Here is a 17828-nt window from a genome sequence, read left to right as displayed (position 1 = left end):
CCTGAAACAGTAGTAACACTAATGCCTGGGAACTTGTTAGAAATGCATATGCGTAGGCCGCACCCCTGATCTACTGAATCAGAAACTCTGGAGATGGGACCCAGCAATCTATTTCAATGGTCCTCCAGGTAGAGCGTGATGCAAAACCAGTGTGCTAATGTTTGATTAATCACTACGCTATTGCTTCAAAAAGAAAGAGGGAGGGATGAAGAATGATTCCAGATTTGGGGTTGGGGAGACATTTACTACTGATGGGATAGACTAGGAAAGGAGAATGTTGCTGTGGGAAGGGAATTGAAAGTTCTGTTGGAGGCTGTTTGAGATGCCAGTGACACATCCAATGGGGTTGGTTAAGTGGGAAGTTGGATATAAGAGTTTGGAACTCGGGGGAGAGATCACAGCTATTCACCTTAATTCTAAGATCCTTGAGAACATGTCTAATTTACCTTAATGGTCCCCACAGAATATACCAGTCCGGTGTATGGCCCAGAATAGGTGGTTGGTAAATGTCACTGAAAGAAGAAAGGGGAGCAAGCTTTTCCTGCTTTCTCTAGTAGCTAGAACACTCCCTAAGCATCAAGTGTTCCTCCATTTAATATTTATTTGCTCATCTGGGAAAACAACTACTGTGAGAAAAGCAGATCCTTAGAATAGTTGAGTTTGAAGACTTTCTTCCAGCTCACTGACAAATGTCAACTCCTTCCCATTCTCTTTCCTGTGATCAGCATTGTTTGGCTTGACTTACCCATATCTAAATTCCAGAGGTACCAGATCTCCTGTAACTGATGGTTGAGTGAGCGCTGGGGCTGTGTCATTTCTCAAGCTAGGTGACAGAGGAGCCTGCTGAAGCTGCCAGAGCAATGACTGAATGAAGGAAAGAAGGAAAGGAGATACATGCCAATTCAAAACTTGATAAGACAGAATAACTTGAGTGCAATAATAAATCTTCCTGTGGGAGCCCAAAAAGGTAGTGATCCATTTGGACTGGCGAATTTGGAAGGTTTTGGACAAGAAGTGGGGTTTGTTCTGGGTCTTCCTTGAAGAATGATTAGGAATTATAGCCTTGGAATGAGGGAAGGGTGTTCAAGGAGGGATTGACATTGGCAAAGGCCTGGGGGAGTAAAAGTGTATAAGAGAGCAAGGAACATTCATGTAGATAAAGGATAGGTTGAATGAAAAGGAGTAGTATCTGGTAAGATTGGAAATGTGGGTGTGGGCCAGACTTGTGGGGCAGAGGGGCATGAATGCAACAAATGTATGCAAATATCTCTCCAGTAGACATACAGTAAGAAATGACCTACAGCAAGAAATGATTTTCATAGTGTGACCCAATACACACATACATAGATAAAAACTTGAAACAAAAGTTTCTGAAAAGAATACTTACCATTTCTTATGTATATGTGCTGATATTTTCTATCATATTTTGTTATTTTAAAAAATGTTTTACAGGACTGGGATAAGATGGTGGAAGAGTAGGGGACTTCATTTCATCTGGTCCCTTGAATTTAGCTAGGTATCTATTAAATCATTCTGAACACCTATGAATTCAACCTAAGATGTAAGAAAAGGATTGCTGGAATTCTACACATAGAAAAATGACCACTTTTTGCAAGGTAGGAGGTGCGGAGAAGAGAATCACAGGGGATATATTGGAAGATAAAGGGTGGGGGGAGGGATCCTCCATAAGACAGCTACCAGAAAGTGATATAGCCCCTGACTGCAAAATCAGAACTTTTAGAAGTCTGCTCCAGTGAGAGATGTCCCTGCCTGAAAGGTGCTCAGGTGGTGAAGCAGGGCAAAATTCTGGGTGGGACAGTGTGGTCTTAGGATTCTCAGGGTAACAGAAAGAATGGGGGTGCCTGAGCTGGGAGAGTTCCCAAGCATTGGAGCAGGGAAATCAGCTCTGGTCAGCAAGTCCAGGAGTGGGCTCTCATCTCGGTTTGCCAGAAACCACAAGCCGTGGCATGATCAGGTGACTGCTCTCCATGTGATGGCCCTGCAAAGGGCAGAAATGTGGCAACCCTCCTCCTTCCCCTGGGAGTGGGGGCAGGGAGCACCAATGATTGGGCAACTACTCTCAGTGTGGGGGCCCTGCAAGTGGCAGGCCCTCTGTGACCCTCCCTCCCCCGGGAGGACCAGTGAGGGTACGCACAGCAATAGTCTGCAGAGTTTAGTGCACACAAAAGTGAAGACTGCTTTTCCCTGAGGGTTTACTGAAGAGAGGGGGGCCCTGATCTTTCAGCTCTGGGGCTGGAGATTGGGGTGCCACCATTTTTTTCATCCCTAAAGCAGCTCAGAAAGCCTTCAGGGAACAAAAGCCACATAAAGCAACCTGGAGCAGCTTACACTGAGGCATAGTCCCTGGAAAGGAGCATGCAACTTCACCCAGGCAAACACACCTGAGATTCAGTGCAGCAGGCCCCTCCCCCAGAAGATCAGCTGGAACATCAGGCAAATACCAAGGTTACAGAGCACACAGAACTGCAAAACTCCAGCATTAGGGGAAAATAGTATATGGAATTTGAGATTTTTTTCCCCATGATTCTTTTATCTTTCAGTTTAAAATTTTCCTTTTCTTTTTTTCTTTACAAGTTTCTTATTTTATCAGCACCTTGTTTTTGTCTTTTTTAATTTTTTTATTTTTTAAAAATATTTTATTTATTTACTTGACAGAGAGAGACACAGTGAGAGAGGGAACACAAGCAGGGGGAGTGGGAGAGGGAGAAGCAGGCTTCCTGCGGAGCAGGGAGTCTGATGTGGGGCTTGATCCCAGGACCCTGGGATTATGACCTGAGCCGAAGGCAGAAGCTTAACGACTGAGCCACCCAGGTGGCCCTTTTTAAGTCTCTTTTTTAAATTTCAGTTTTACCTTTATATTTTATAGACATATTCTTCATATTTGGCTTCCTTTCAATGTATTCAAATTATATATATATATTGCTTTCTTTACAATTTTGGGATTTAATGTCTTTTAACAAAACAAAATACAGGATGTGATGATCGCTGGGTGTTATATGCAACTAATGAATCATTGAACACTACATCAAAAACTAATGATGTACTATATGTTGGCTAATTGAATTTAAATAAAAAAATACACCTAGGAGCAAGTGGAACACACTCTTTTGTCCACCTGGGAGATTATATTCCCTCTTTTTTCCTTTTTTTTTTCTTTCTCTTTTCTTTTTTGGCCTCACCTCTTCAGATTTGTCTAATACATATTTTGCTTGGGTCATGGTTGATATTTTTGATTTTGTTCTCTCATACATCCATTCTACTCTGGGCAAAATGACTAGAAGGAGGAATTCACAGCAAAAGAAAGAACCAGAGGTAATAACTCTCTGCCACAGATCTAATTGATATGAATATAAGGAGGGGTGGGATAGGTGTGCCCATGACCAGGCAACAGCTGTCAGGGTAGTGGCCCTGTAAACAACAGCTGAGACACTCAGCTATGGGGGAGGGCGGGGGTGGAGTGGGAACGTGCACGATCCCAGGACTGCTTTTAGTACCAGGGCCTTACAAAGGGCAGTAATGCAAGGCCCTCAGACTCCCCCTGGGAAGATTGCTGTGGGCATGCACTGCACATTCTGTGGAGTTTGACACACAAGAAAGTGAAGACCTTTTATCCCAGAGGGTTTACTAAATAAAGGAGACTGTAATCTTTCAACTCTGGGGCTGGAGAATGGGGCATGGCCATTTTTATTTTGATCCTCTAAACAGGTGAAGAAAGCCTTCAGGGAACAAAATCCAGGCAGAGGACCAGCTCATACTGAACCCCCACCCCCGGCAAAGGGGTGGTGCAAAACTGTCCAGGCAAAGACACATGAGAAGTACCACAGCAGGCCTCTCCTCCAGAAGACCAACTGGAAGAACACATGCACAACAAATTTACGGATCCCACAAGACTGTAAAAATCAAGCGCTAGGGGAAAACAGCATATAGAACTTGTGGAATTTCTCATGATCCATGTATCTCTGTCTAAAATTTTCCATTTCTTTTTTTTTCACTTTTCAACTAGTTTCTAATTTTATCAACACTTTGTTTCTAAGTTGCTTTTTAACTTTTATTTCTTACATCCACAGTTTATAGATACATGCTTCATTTTTGGCTGTTTTTTGATCTATTCATATATATATATATAGTTTCTTTGCAATATTGGGATTTTTAGTGTCTTCTAACACACAGACCAAAACTCATTCAGGAATAAATGGATCACCCTGTTTTGTCCACCCTGTGAGATTATATTCTTTCTTTCCCCCAACTTTATTTTTTGTTTCTTTTTTTTAATGTTTTGTTTTTATTTGCTTTTCTGTTTTGGTTTCTGACTGCTTCAGATTTGTCTAGTGCATATTTTGCTTGGGTCATGGTTGATATTTTTTATTCTGTCCACTCACTCATCCATTCTTCTCTGGGCAAAATGACTAGAAGGAGGAATTTGCAATAAAAGAAAGAAGTGGAGGTAATATTCTCTGCCACACACTTAACTGATACAGATATAAGTAAGATGTCAGAGATGAAGTTCAGGATAACAATTATAAAGTTAATAACTGGGCTTGAAAAAAGCATAAAAGACACTAGAGAATATCATAGTGCAGAAATGAGATCTAATCAGGCCGAAATTAAAAATGTTATAACTGAGATGCAGTCTAAATTGGATGCTCTAACAGCTAGGGTGACTGAGGCAGAAGAGAGAATAAGTAATTTAGAACACAGATTGATGGAAAGAAAGGAAATTGAAGAAAAGAGAGAAAAAGTGGCTTTGAGAAATCAATGATGCCATGAAATATACCAATGTTAAATTAACTGGGGTGCCAGAGGGTGAAGACAGAGGCCAGAAGTTATATTTGAGCAAATCATAGGTGAGGTGAGAACTTCCCTAATATAGGGAAGGAAATAGGCATTTATGTCCAACAGGTAGAGAGGACCCCTCCCAAAATCAATAAAAATAGATCAACATCCTGACATACAATAGTGAGGCACATTTCAGAGAAAAAGAGAAACTCCTGGAGCAGCTCGAGAAAAAAGTCTCCTTACCTACAGAGGGAGGAACATCAGAATAACATCAGACCTATCCACAGAGACCTGGCAGGACAGAAAGGGCTGGCATGATATAGTCAGTGTACTAGTAATGAGAAGAACATGCAGCTAAGAATACTTCATGCAGCAAGGCTGTCATTCAGAATAGAAGAAGAGATAAAGAGCTTCCAGGACAGACAGAAACTGAAGGAATATGAGACCACCAATCCAGCCCTCAAGAAATACTAAGGGGGATCCTGTAGTCGAATTGAGAGCCCAAGAGTAACACAGACCAGAAAGAAACAGACAATCTACAGAAACAGGGACTTTATAGGTAATACAATGGCACTAAATTCATATCTTTCAATAGTTATTCTGAATGTAAATGGGCTAAATGCTCCAATCAAAAGACACAGGTTATCACACTGGAGAAAAAAGCAAGACCTATCTATATGCTGTCTATAAGAGACTTATTTTATACCTAAAGTCACCTCCAGACTGAAAGTGAGGTGGTGGAGAACCATTTATCACACTAATGGACCTCAAAAGAAAGCTGGGATAGCAATCCTCATATCAGACAAATTAGATTTTAAACAAAAGACTGGAGAAAGGGATGAAGAGAGACACTATATCATATTTAAAGGGTCTATCCAACCAGAAGACCTAACATTTGTAAATATTTATGCCCCCAACATGGGAACAGCCAGTTATATAAACCAATTAAAAACCAAAGTAAAGAAATATATTGATAAGAATAAATTAATAGTAAGGGACTTCAACACCCCACTCACAGCAATGGACAGCTTACCTAAGCAGAAGATCAACAAGGAAACAAGGACTTTGAGTGACAGACTGGACAAGATGGACTTCACAGATATATGAAGAACATTCCATTCTGAAACAACAGAACACCCATTCCTCTCCAGTGCACACAGAACTTTCTCCACAATAGATCACATACTGGGTCACAAATCAGGTCTCAACTGATACCAAAAGATTGGGATTATTCCCTCCATATTTTCAGACCACAGTGCTTTGAAACATGAATTCAATCACAAGAGGAAATTTGGAAGGAACTCACACACATGGAGGTTAAAAAGAATCCTATGAAACAATGAATGGGTCAACACAGAAATTAAAGAATTTTCATTGAACAGTTCACCAAAACTAATGTACTATATGTTGGCTAATTGTATTTAACTAAAAAAAGAAAGAATTTAAAAAATTCATGGAAACTAATAAGAATGAAAATACATCTGTTCAAAATCTTTGGGATACAGGAAAGGCAGTCCTAAGAGGGAAAGTACACTGCAATACAAGCCTCTCTCAAGAAATTAGAAAAATCTCAAAAACACAAGCTATCCTTACACCTAAAGGAGGTAGAGAAAGATCAGCAAATAAAGCCTAAACCAAGCAGGAGAAGAAAAATAATGAAGACTGGAGGCAATTTCAATGAAATAGAAACCAGAAGAACAGTAGAATAGATCAATGAAACTATAAGCTGGTTCCTTGAAAGAATTAATAAGATCCGTAAACCTCTGGCCAGACTTATGCAAAAGAAAAGAGAAAACACCCAAATTGCTAAATTCATGAATGAAAGGAGAGAGATCATGACCAATACCAATGAAATACTGACAATCTTAAGAACATATTATGCACAACTATATGGCAGCAAATTAGGCAATCTGGAAGAAATGGATGCATATCTAGGAATTTATAAACTACCAAAACTGAAACAGGAAGAAGTAGAAAATCTGAACAGACCCATAACCAGGAAGGAAATTGAAGAAGTATTCAAAAACCTCTGAGAAAACAAGATTTCTGGGCCAGATGGCTTCCCAGGGGAACATTTAAACACATGTTTAAATGAGGAAATAATACCTATTCTACTGAAGCTGTTTAAAAAAATAGAAATGGAAGGAAAACTTCCAAACTCATTCTTTGAGGCCAGCATTACCTTGATACCAAAACCAGAGAAAGACCTCAACAAAAAGGAGAATTACAGACCAATATCCCTGATGAATAGGGATGCCAAAATACTCACCAAGATACTAGCCAAAAGAATCCAAGAGTACATTAAAGGGATTATTCACCACGAACAAGTGGGACTTATTCCTGGGATGGAAGGGTGGTTCAACATTCACAAACAAATCAACGTGATAGAGTACATTAATAAAATAAAAGACAAAAAACATATGATCCTCTCAATTGATGCAGAAAAAGCATTTGACAAAATACAGCATCCTTTCTTGATTAAAACTCTTCAAAGTGTAGGGATAGAGGCAAAATACCTCAATATCATTAAAGCCATCTACAAAAAGCCCACAGCAAATATCATTCTCAATGGGGAAAAACTGAGAGCATTTCCTATAAGGTCAGGAATATGACAGGGATGCCCGCTCTTACCACTGTTGTTCAACATAGTACAAGAAGTCCTAGCCTCAGCAATCAGAAAATAAAAATAAATAAAAAGCATTCAAATTGGAAAAGAAGAAACCAAATTCTCACTCTTCATAGATGACAGGACACTTTATGTGGAAAACAAAAAGACTCCACCCCAAAATTGTTAGAACTCATACAGGAATTGAACAACATGGCAGGATATAAAATCAATGCACACAAATCAATTGCATTGCTATACAATAACAATGGGACTGAAGAAAGAGAAATCAAGGAATTGATCCCATTTACAATTGCACCAAAAACCATAAGATACCTAGGAATAAAAGTAACCAAAGAGGTAAAGGATCTGTAATCTAAAAACTATAGATCACTTATGAAATAAACTGAGGAAGATACAAAGAGATGGAAAAACATTCCATGCTCATGGATTGGAAGAACTGATATTGTTAAAATGTCTATGCTGCCTAGAGCAATCTACACATTCAATGTGATCCCTGTCAAAATACCATCAACAATTTTCACAGAGCTAGAACAACCAATCCTAAAATTTGTATGGAACCAGAAAAGACCCTGAATTGCCAGGGGAATGTTGAAAAAAAAACCAAAGCCGGGGGCATCACAATGCCTGATTTCATTTTATATTACAAAGCTGTGACCATCAAGACAGCATGGTAATGGCACAAAAACAAATACATAGATCAATGGAACAGAATAGAGAGCTCAGAAATGGACCCTCAAATCTATGGTCAACTAATCTTTGACAAAGCAGGAAAGAATATCCAATGGAAAAGGACAGTCTCTTCAATAAACGGTGCTGGAAAATTGGGCAGCCAATTTTCCATTGCAGAAGAATGAAACTGACCATTCTCTTACACCATACACAAAGATAAACTATAAATGGATGAAAGACTTCAATGTGAGACAGGAATCCATCAAAATCCTAGAGAACACAGGCAACAACCTCTTCAACCTCAGCCACAGCAAATTCTTGCAAGACATGTCTCTAAAGGCAAAGGAAACAAAAGCAAAAATGAACTATTAGGACTTCATGAAGATAAAAAGTTTCTACACAGCAAAGGAAACAGTCAACAAAAAAGGCAACCTATAGAATGGGAGAAGATATTTGAATATGACACATCACATAAAGGGCTGGTATCCAAGATCTATAATGAACTTATCAAACTCAACACCCAAAAAACAAATAATCCAGTCAAGAAAAGGGCAGAAGACATGAACAGACATTTCTCCAAAAAAGACAAAAATGGCCAACAGAGACCTGAAAAATGCTCAAGATCACTTGTCATCAGGAAAATACAAATCAAAACCATAATGAGTTACCATCTCACACCAGTCAGAATGGTTAAAATCAACAATAAAGGAAGAACAAATGTTGGCAAGGATGCAGAGAAAGGGGAACCCTCTTACACTGTTGGTGGGAATGAGAGCTGGTACAGCCACTCTGGAAAACAGTATGGATGTTCCTCATTAAGTTAAAAATTGAGCTACCCTACAACCCAGTAATTGTACTATTAGGTACTTACCCCAAAGATAGAAATGTTGTGGGGGCATCTGCACCCCAATGTTAATAGCAGCAATGTCCACAATTGCCAAATTGTGTAAAGAGCCAAGATGTTCATCGACAGATGAATGGATAAAGAAGTGGTATATATATACAATGGAATATTACTCAGCCATCAGAAAGGATGAATACTTACCATTTACATGGACATGGATGGAACTAGATGGTATTATGCTGAGCAAAATAAGTCAATCAGAGAAAGATAATTATCATATGGTTTCACTCATATGTGGATTATAAAAAACAGTGCAGAGGACTATAAGGGAAGGGAGGGAAAACTGAATGGGAAGTCATCAGAGAGGGAGAAAAACCATGAGAGACTCTTAACTATAGGAAAGAAACTGAGGCTTGCTGAAAGGGAGTCAGGGGGGGGAAGGGGTAATTGGGTGATGGGCATTAAGGAGGGCACATGATGTAATGAGCACAGGGTGTTATATGCAACTGATCAATTATTGAACACTACATCTGAAAGTAATGATGTACCATATGTTGGCTAACTGCATTAAATAAAAAATAATAAAAATATTTAAAAATATTTTATAGATGCTACTGGCAACTGATTAATTTTCTCATGAAACATATTGTTCATGACCTGTGTTTTGAAAAATATTGCTATAGGCAATGGGAAGTTGATAAATGTGTTTGAGAGAGCATAATAATAACCACTGCTTTAGGAAGATAGTTCTTATAGCAATGTGGATGGCATTGAATACAGGGAAGGAGAATGAAGACGGGAAAGTAATTCTATAGGTCTATAGGTAGAATTACAAACATGAAGTTCAGTCTTGATGAAGGCATAAAATGGGGCAGTTATTGTGTAAGTGGGGGGGGGCAGGAATTTAACCCATATGGCAAACATAGAAACAGTAGGACTTGCTAAGAGTCAGAGACAGTTTGTAAAAAAGAAAGTGTAAGCAACACTGACATTTAGGCTTCAATAGTTATATTCGGAGAATAATGGCATTAAACCAGAACCTGGACTGGGGTAGGAACAGACAAAGTCATAAGAGTTGGCCAACTTAAGCAGCATCTGTGGAACAACCGGGTGGACAAACCCACTGCAGTGCAGGATGTATTGGGCTGAAGTCTGGAAGGAAGCTAGGAGCATAGAGATTGGGGATTTGAAGGTAATATTTGAAGTCATAGGAGTATAGCTGGTCACCCAGGAGAATGTGTAAAGAAAGAAAAAGAGAGGACCCAGAACAGAAACTTACACTTAAGGGAATCTACTTCACACCACAAAACAGGCATGTCTCTGAGATATTGTGGATTCTGTTCCAGATCACTGCAATACAGTGAATATTGCAATAAAGAAAGCCAATATTTTTTTGTTTCCCAGTGCATAAAAAGCTATGTTTACACTGTACTGTAGTCTACTAAGTGTACAATAGCATTATGTCTAAAAAAAGATGCCCATACATTAATTAAAAAATACTTTATTGCTAGAAAACTGCTAACCATGATGTGACCTTTTAATAAGTCATAATCTTCTAGCTAGCGGAGGGTCTTCCCTTGATCTTGATGTCTGCTGAATGATCAGGGTGATGGTTGACAAAAGGTGGGGTTGTTTTGTCAATTTCTTAAAATAAGATAATGAAGTTTGCATTTCAATTGACTCTTCCTTTCATGAATTATGTCTCTGTGGCATGTGATGATGTTTGATACCATTTTACCCACAGAAGTTCTTTCAAAACTGGAGTCAATCTTCTCAAAAGCTGCTGCTGCTTTATCAACTAATATTTATGTACTATTCCAAATCTTTTGTTGTCATTTCAACAATCTTCACAGCATCTTCACAGGAGTAGATTCCATCTCAAGAAACCACTTTCTTTGCTCATCCATGAGAAGCAACTCCTCATCTGTTGAAGTTTTATCATGAGATTGCAGCAACCCAGTTACATCTTCGGGTTCTACTTCTAATTTCAATTCTCCTGCTATTTGTACTACATCTGCAGTTACTTCCTTCATTGAAGTCTTGAACCCCTCAAAGTCATCCATGAGGGTGCAATTAATTTCTTCCAAACTCTTGTCAATGTTGATATTTTGACTACGTCCCATAAACCATGAGTGTTCTTAATGACATCTAGAATGAATATTTTCCAGAAGGTTTTCAATTTACTTTGCCAAGATCCATCAGAGGAATCACTATCTCTGGCAGCTATGCCCTTAGAAAATGTATTTCTAAAAGGTGAAATTACTCCTTGATCCATAGGCTACATAATGGATGCTGTGTTAGCAGGTATGGAAATAACATTAATCTCATTGTTTGTTTTCATCAGAGCTCTTGGATGACCAGGCGTCTTGTCAATGAGTAGCAATATTTTGAAAGGAATCATTTTTTTTCTCAATAGTAGGTCTCAACAGTAGGCGTAAAATATTCAGTAAGCCATGTTGTAAACAGATGTGCTCTCATCAAGGCTTTGTTATTCTGCTTATGGACCACAGGCAGAAAAGATTCAGGATAATTCTTAAGGGCACTAGAATCTTAAGAATGGTAAATGAGCCTTGGCTTCAACTTAAAGTCACCAGCTGCATCAGCCCTAAACAAGAGAGTCAGCCTGTTTTTTGAAGCTTTGAAACTAGGCATTGACTTCTCTCTAGCTATGAAAGTCCTAGATGACATCTACTTCCAATATAAGGCTATTTAATTTACATTGAAAATCTGTTGTTTAGTGTACCCACCTTCATTAATTATCTTAGCTACATTTCTGAATAACTTGCTGCACCTTCTACATCAGTGCTTGCCTTCACCTTATACTTCTGTGTTATGGAGAAGGCTTCTTTCCTTAAAACTCATGAACCAACCTCTGCTAGCTTCAAACTTTTCTTCTGCAGCTTCCTCACCTCTCTCAGCCTTCACAGAAATGAAAAATGTTAGGGCCTTGCTCTGGATTAGGCTTTGGCTTAAGGGAATGTTGTGGCTTGTTTTATCTTCTAACAAGACCACTAAAACTTCCTCCATATCAGCAATACGGCTGTTTTTCTTTCTTATTATTCACTGGAGCAGCACTTTCAACTCCTTCAAGAAATTTTCCTTTGCATTCACAACTTAGTTAACTGTTTGGCACAAGAAGCTTAGTTTTTGGCCTATCTCAGCTTTTGACTTGCCTTCCTCAATAAGTTTAATAATTTCTAGCTTTTGATTTAAAGTGAGAGATGTGTTTCTCTCACTTGAACACTTAGAGATCATTGTAGGCTTATTAATTGGCCTAATTTCAATATTGACGTGTCTCATGGAATAGGGAGGTTCAAGGAGTTGGAGAAAGATGGAAAAACAGTTGGGCAGTAGAGCAGTCAGAATAGACATTTACTGAGTAAGTCCACCATTTTATATGGGTGCAGTTCATGGCACCCTGAAACAATTACAATAGTACATCAAAGATCACTAACCACTGATCACCATAACAAATATAATAATAATGAAAAAGCTTGAAATATTAAAAGAATTACCAAAATATGACATGGAGACATGAAGTGAGCAAATGCTATAGGAAAAATGTCACCCAAAATCTTGCTTGATGCAGGGTTGACACAAACCTTTATTTTGTAAAAAAACAAAAAACAAAACAAAACAAAACACTATCTGCAAAGCACAATAAAATGAGGTACACCTGTTTATACTTCCAAAATGTGTTTTCCTTTCTTAAGAGGGGAAAACTCATTGTGTATAGATATGTGTGCACCAGGGCATGGGTGGATGTAATGTGTGTATGAATGGAATGTGCATGATAAGGAGATATTAGTATGCATTTGGGGAGGTGATGAAGGGCTCTGGTTCATTTAGTGATGGCTGCACTCACTTTCTCTGCCTCATAGCTTCTTTTCTTCCCTCTTTTCTATCTCCTTTCTTTTGTTCTATTCTCCCTGTCCCCTTTCTACATATCTGCATGTTCCTTCACCACCAATTGAAAGCCTAATGAATGGGTTGGCAAAACAGACCAGTGTGAGATTTGGGGGCTATGGTCTGAAGCACAGTATTGGGAGTGTGGTTGGGATTGAGAGAAAAGACAGGGCTGGACCTGTGGTCAGAGTCAGGAGTAGGGAATGGTCTGTGGTTGGAGAATCTATTCCTGAAATATTTCCCATTTCAAATTCTGCCACTGGTATGCATGAACACTGAGTATGAATGAGTTTCTTTCTGGGCCTGGCCCTGTGGGGTCTGTCTAGCTTCCAGCTTGTCTTAATCAGGTCTTTTGATTATGTTGCCATCATCACTGCTACTTAAGCTCAGAAGTGACATTATCATTATTTTTTAACAGAAATAGGCTGCTCTGCTCATACCTTCTAGGGATTTGAGACTAGAGCAGTTAAAGAACTGTAAAAAATAGTTAATGAGATATCAGCATTTGTTGAAATGCATATGCCATGTGAATAGGAGGATGTATTCTCTCTTCCTTTTCTTAGCTGTGTGACATAGATAGGTTATCTAACCTCTCTGAACTTCAGTATCATTACTATAAAATGGGGATAATAATTCCTACCACAGATTTCCACTAGGACAATTAAATATAAATGAGCCAAGAGCTCTGAAATTAGGTGATCAACAAATGTGAGCTCCTTTCTCCAGTTCCTTCTACCCCTTCCTTTGCTCCCTCCTTCTTTCCCCCTCCCATACATGTTTACCTGTCCCATGTGTGAACATCAGGTATGTATTTATAGTACTTTCCCCACTTTAAATTCTTAAACCAAGTGATGTAACCTTTGTATATTACTGTAAATTTGTCTAAAGCAAGCTAATTTAAATGACTTTTGGGGCATACACATTTAGAATTGTTATGTCTTCTTGGTGGTTTGACCCTTTCTCATTATGTAATATCCCACTCTGTTCCTGGGATTTGTCTTTGCTCTGAAATCTGCTTTATCTGACATTAACATAGCTGCTCCTGGTTTCTTTTAATTAAAGTTTCTATGGTATCTTTTCCCCTCCTTTTACTCTCAGCTTACCTATATCATTATATTTGAAGTGCATTTCTTTATAGATAGTATATAGTTGGATTGTTTTCTTTTTAAATCCACTCCTTCACATTGGTGTATGTAGACCATTTATATGCACAAAATTATTGATATGTTAAGGCTCAGCCTGCCATTTTAGTTACCTGTTTCTTCTATCTGGTTTAGTTACCTATTTCTTCTATATGGTTTTAGTTTAGTTTTTTTGTTTTGTTTTGTTTTTGTTTTTTGTTTTGCCCTGCTTTCCTGTGGGTGACTTGAACATTTTTTTAATTCCATTTTGATTTATCTATAATGTTTTTGAGTGCAGCCCTTTGTACAGCTTTTTTAGTGTTTCTTCTCATTATTACATTATGTATGCGTAATTTATCACAGTCATCTAATGTCATCATTGTATCAGCTCAAGTGAAATATACAAACCTCACCTCCCTTTACACTCCCCTATTTGTGACATGAATGTCTTAAGTGTTTACATACACTGAGAACTGCATGAGACAGTGTGATAAATTTTGATCCAATCATCAAGCATAATTCAGACAACTCAAGAGGAAAAGACTTCTCGTGTATTTACCCATGCTTTTGCTCACTGTATTCTTCCTTGCAAAATTCCTTTTATTGTTTATTTTGTGTTTGAAGAACTTAACTTTAGTCATTCTTATAAGGTAGACCTCCTATTGGTAAATTCCCTGCTTCAATTCACTTTAGAATGTCTTGATTAATCCTTTTATTCATGTAGGATATTATCACTGGACATAGGATTTGGGGTTTCATTTGGGATTTCATTGAGGATTCATGATTCTCTTCTTTCAGCACTTGGAAAATGTTGTGTCACTTTCTGCTAGGGCCTCATCAGTGTCTGATGAGAAATCTGTTGTCTTCTAAATTTCTTCCCCTGAAGGTATAGGTAAAGTGTTGTTTCTCTTTGGTTGCTTTCTAGATCTTTTCTTTGCCTTCGTTTTCAGAAGGTTGATTATGATGTGTCTTGGTGTGAATTTCTTCACATTTATCCTGATGGTGTTTGTTTTGCTTGTTGAATATGGAGGTTCATGTCCTTTGCTCAATTTGGGAAGTTTTAGCCACTATTTCTTTAAGTACTTTCCTAGTCCTGAATTTTTCTCCTCTCTTCCTGAGATTCTGTTGTCATAAATGTTAGATCTTTTGTTATAGTCCCACAGGCCTGGAAGCTCTGCTTAATTCTTTCTTTTTTTCTTATTTTTTTTTTTTTGGAATCTAATTTTCCTTCATTCAGATTGTGAGATTTCTACTGTTTGATGTTTAAGTCGTCTTATTTTTTTTCCCTATCTTCTCCATCTTGCTGTGGAGCCCATCCACTCAGTTTGTATAATTTTTTTTGGCTATTATATTTTTTCAGTTCACAAATTTCTATTTGGTTCCCCTTTATGTTTTATATAACCTTGCCAAGACTTTCTATTTATATACTGAGATATTTGATTTCATCATTTGTTTTAAGTGTGTTGCAATCACTTAGTGAATACTTCAAAATCTTTGTAAGATAATTCTAACATCTGTGTCATCTCAATGTTCACAAGGGTTTACTTTCTCTTGTCATTTAAATTGATAATCTTGGTATGGCAAGTGATTTTTCTAAAAATTATATTTGGACAATGGATCTCTTTTAAATTTTTTGGTTATGCAGACCTGATATGTTCCTTTTGCAGCAAGTGAGCAGTTTAAGTCCAGGTTCTCCACTGGGTCTCTGGTTGAACTGCAGGTTTGCAAGGGGCTCCTTGTAACTGCTGGTTGCTGGTGGGAGCTCAGCCCTCTCTGTAGGCCACTGATGTAGCCATCCCAGCTAGCAGTAGGAATGCCTGACTTATAATGGTAAGGGTAGAGGCTCCCCATGTGGTCTGCACTGGGAAGGGTTACTTCCCTTTCTCCCAACTGTACCGTCTTTTGGGGTGGGAAAGAAGTTTCTTTAAAGTCCAGTAAGAACAGAAATCTAGGTTCTTCCCTTGCAGGCCTAAGCTTCTTATTAGCTATATTGTTATGATAGCTGGCCTTCTGACACACCAAAGTATCTCACTCCTTATTTCCTTATGATTTTGCAGAAAAATATTGCAATATAACCCCCCCGCAAGCCTTTCCTACACCCTCTGTGGGATAGAGTGGGAAAACCAGCGCCTCTGCACACAAATTGACTGGGTTCCTGTCAAAATCTGGCATTTTCAAGCTGTTTGGCTCTGGGCAAGTTACCTAAATGTTCTGACCTTCCATTTTCCCAGTTGTAATGAGGTGTAGGAAGCTCTCAGGACTCTTGCTGAAATAAGCAATAGTGGGTCAATGAACTTGGCACACCATGTGCTCAATAAATAATAGTTCCCTTCCCTTTACACCCCAGTAGAAGTAGAGATGCAACCCCTCCAAAGGACAAAAAAGCTCAAGTGCTTCCCTATATCACCTACATGGGTGAGTTTCACCAAAGACATCAACTCCAAGGGTTAATTAAGTCTCTTGGTCTAAAGTCTTATTTCTTAAAGAGACACACTTGATATCCACATCCTTTTCTCCAGGTTCCATGAAAGCACTAAAGGGAGACTGTCCAACCCAGGCTACCCTCGCATGAGGGTGGAAGCTGGGGCCGGCGAGGGGGACTGGTTCTGGCAAAGCAGAGTAGGTGAAGGAAAGCCTGGTGCCATCCCAGACAGTCTATTTGCCTGGCGATACTGTGTTCTGAGCAAGGACAACATCATTACCTTGCCAAAGCTGCGCCTGGAAGGAAACGGTCAGTACGCAGGCAACTCCCACTTTGCTGGCCTGCCCTTCACCTCTAGCATCTTAGAGCTGCAGCCAAGCTCCCACCATCTGGCACAATCACCGCCTACCCCCGTCTCCATTGCTCCCATCCCCCTTACAGAGCACCGGGTAGGAGAGGAAGAAGGTGGTTAATGTGTGAATGCAAAAAATAAACACGCGCGAGTGCTTGCAGTCCAGTCCTACCAGTCCTAGCCTGCCGGATACTTCTGCACCCCCAGCTCTCAGTCCCTGGCAGCCACCAAAAGCCCCAGTGTGCTGGACTTTGCTTTCAAAAGGCTAGCCTGAGCTCTAGGTCCTGAAGTTGATCAGGAGACTGAAAAAAATCTTGACTCCGAAAGAGCAAGGAGTCACATACACCATGGAGCCAACAAACCCTAAAAAAATAATGGATTTAAGAATGCTGTCCCCCAACTCCCACCCCAAGATGAAAAAAAGCTGTCTTGGAACCAACACCAACCCCACCACCCACCGCCCACTCCCCACCCCGTCCTCCCCAACCCCCGTATGTCTCCATCTGGCTTTCTCTCTGACATCTGGCAAGAGGTCTCTCTTGGTCAATCTCTCCGCTAGCCTCAGTCCCGACACTTTCCAGCCTCCCTTCCATCCTTGAATTCCGTGAATGTGTTCCTTTCCCGCCCCTCTCCACAAGTAGCTTAACAATAGATACTTTCCGTGGGTAACTCAGCTCTCTCCCGCAGCGGGGTATTTTGGGGGCCTCAAGGGGTCTGAGGGGGCGCTGCAATGTTCCACTTACCTGATCTCTTTAATGCTTTCCAATTTGCACATGATTTCTTGCTCATCTGCCATGCTTTTCACTCTCAATTTCACGTCCCGAGAAATGTACAAACACACACGACCAGGGATACAATAGACACAACGTAACCACCGCCTCCGGGCATGGGGCTCTGAGCTTGTGCGGTAGGGATTCAGAGCAGCCCTGGGAGCTGTAGTCCGCAGCTCCAGGACCAGCCAGGCAGCCCAGGGACCAGCGGGACTACAACTCCCAGAAGGCCAAGCGAGACATTCCTGTTTCTCTTCCTGCTGTCACGTTTTAAATCAATTTGTCACAGATAATTCTGTCAAAGGTTGTGAAGTGTTC

General features: G+C 39.6%; 1 protein-coding gene across 1 annotated transcript in view; it reads right to left on the bottom strand.

Moving 5' to 3' along the window:
* The window catches only part of ZC4H2 (zinc finger C4H2-type containing), a 50905-nt gene extending 33279 nt beyond the window's left edge, over nt 1-17626 (bottom strand). The window contains exon 1 of the mRNA XM_028126578.2: nt 17484-17626. Coding sequence (XP_027982379.1) covers nt 17484-17536 — 53 coding nt within the window. The 5' untranslated portion in view covers nt 17537-17626. The remainder of the gene's footprint in view (nt 1-17483) is intronic.
* Between the last annotated feature and the right edge of the window lie 202 nt (nt 17627-17828).

Source organism: Eumetopias jubatus, unplaced genomic scaffold (genome assembly GCF_037043125.1).
Source record: "Eumetopias jubatus isolate StellerSeaLion01/CBP00866 unplaced genomic scaffold, mEumJub1_p1.0 scaffold_11, whole genome shotgun sequence".
Taxonomy (NCBI): Eukaryota; Metazoa; Chordata; class Mammalia; order Carnivora; family Otariidae; genus Eumetopias; species Eumetopias jubatus.
Note: the sequence above shows the minus strand (reverse complement) of the source record. Positions and strands in the feature narration are given on the sequence as shown.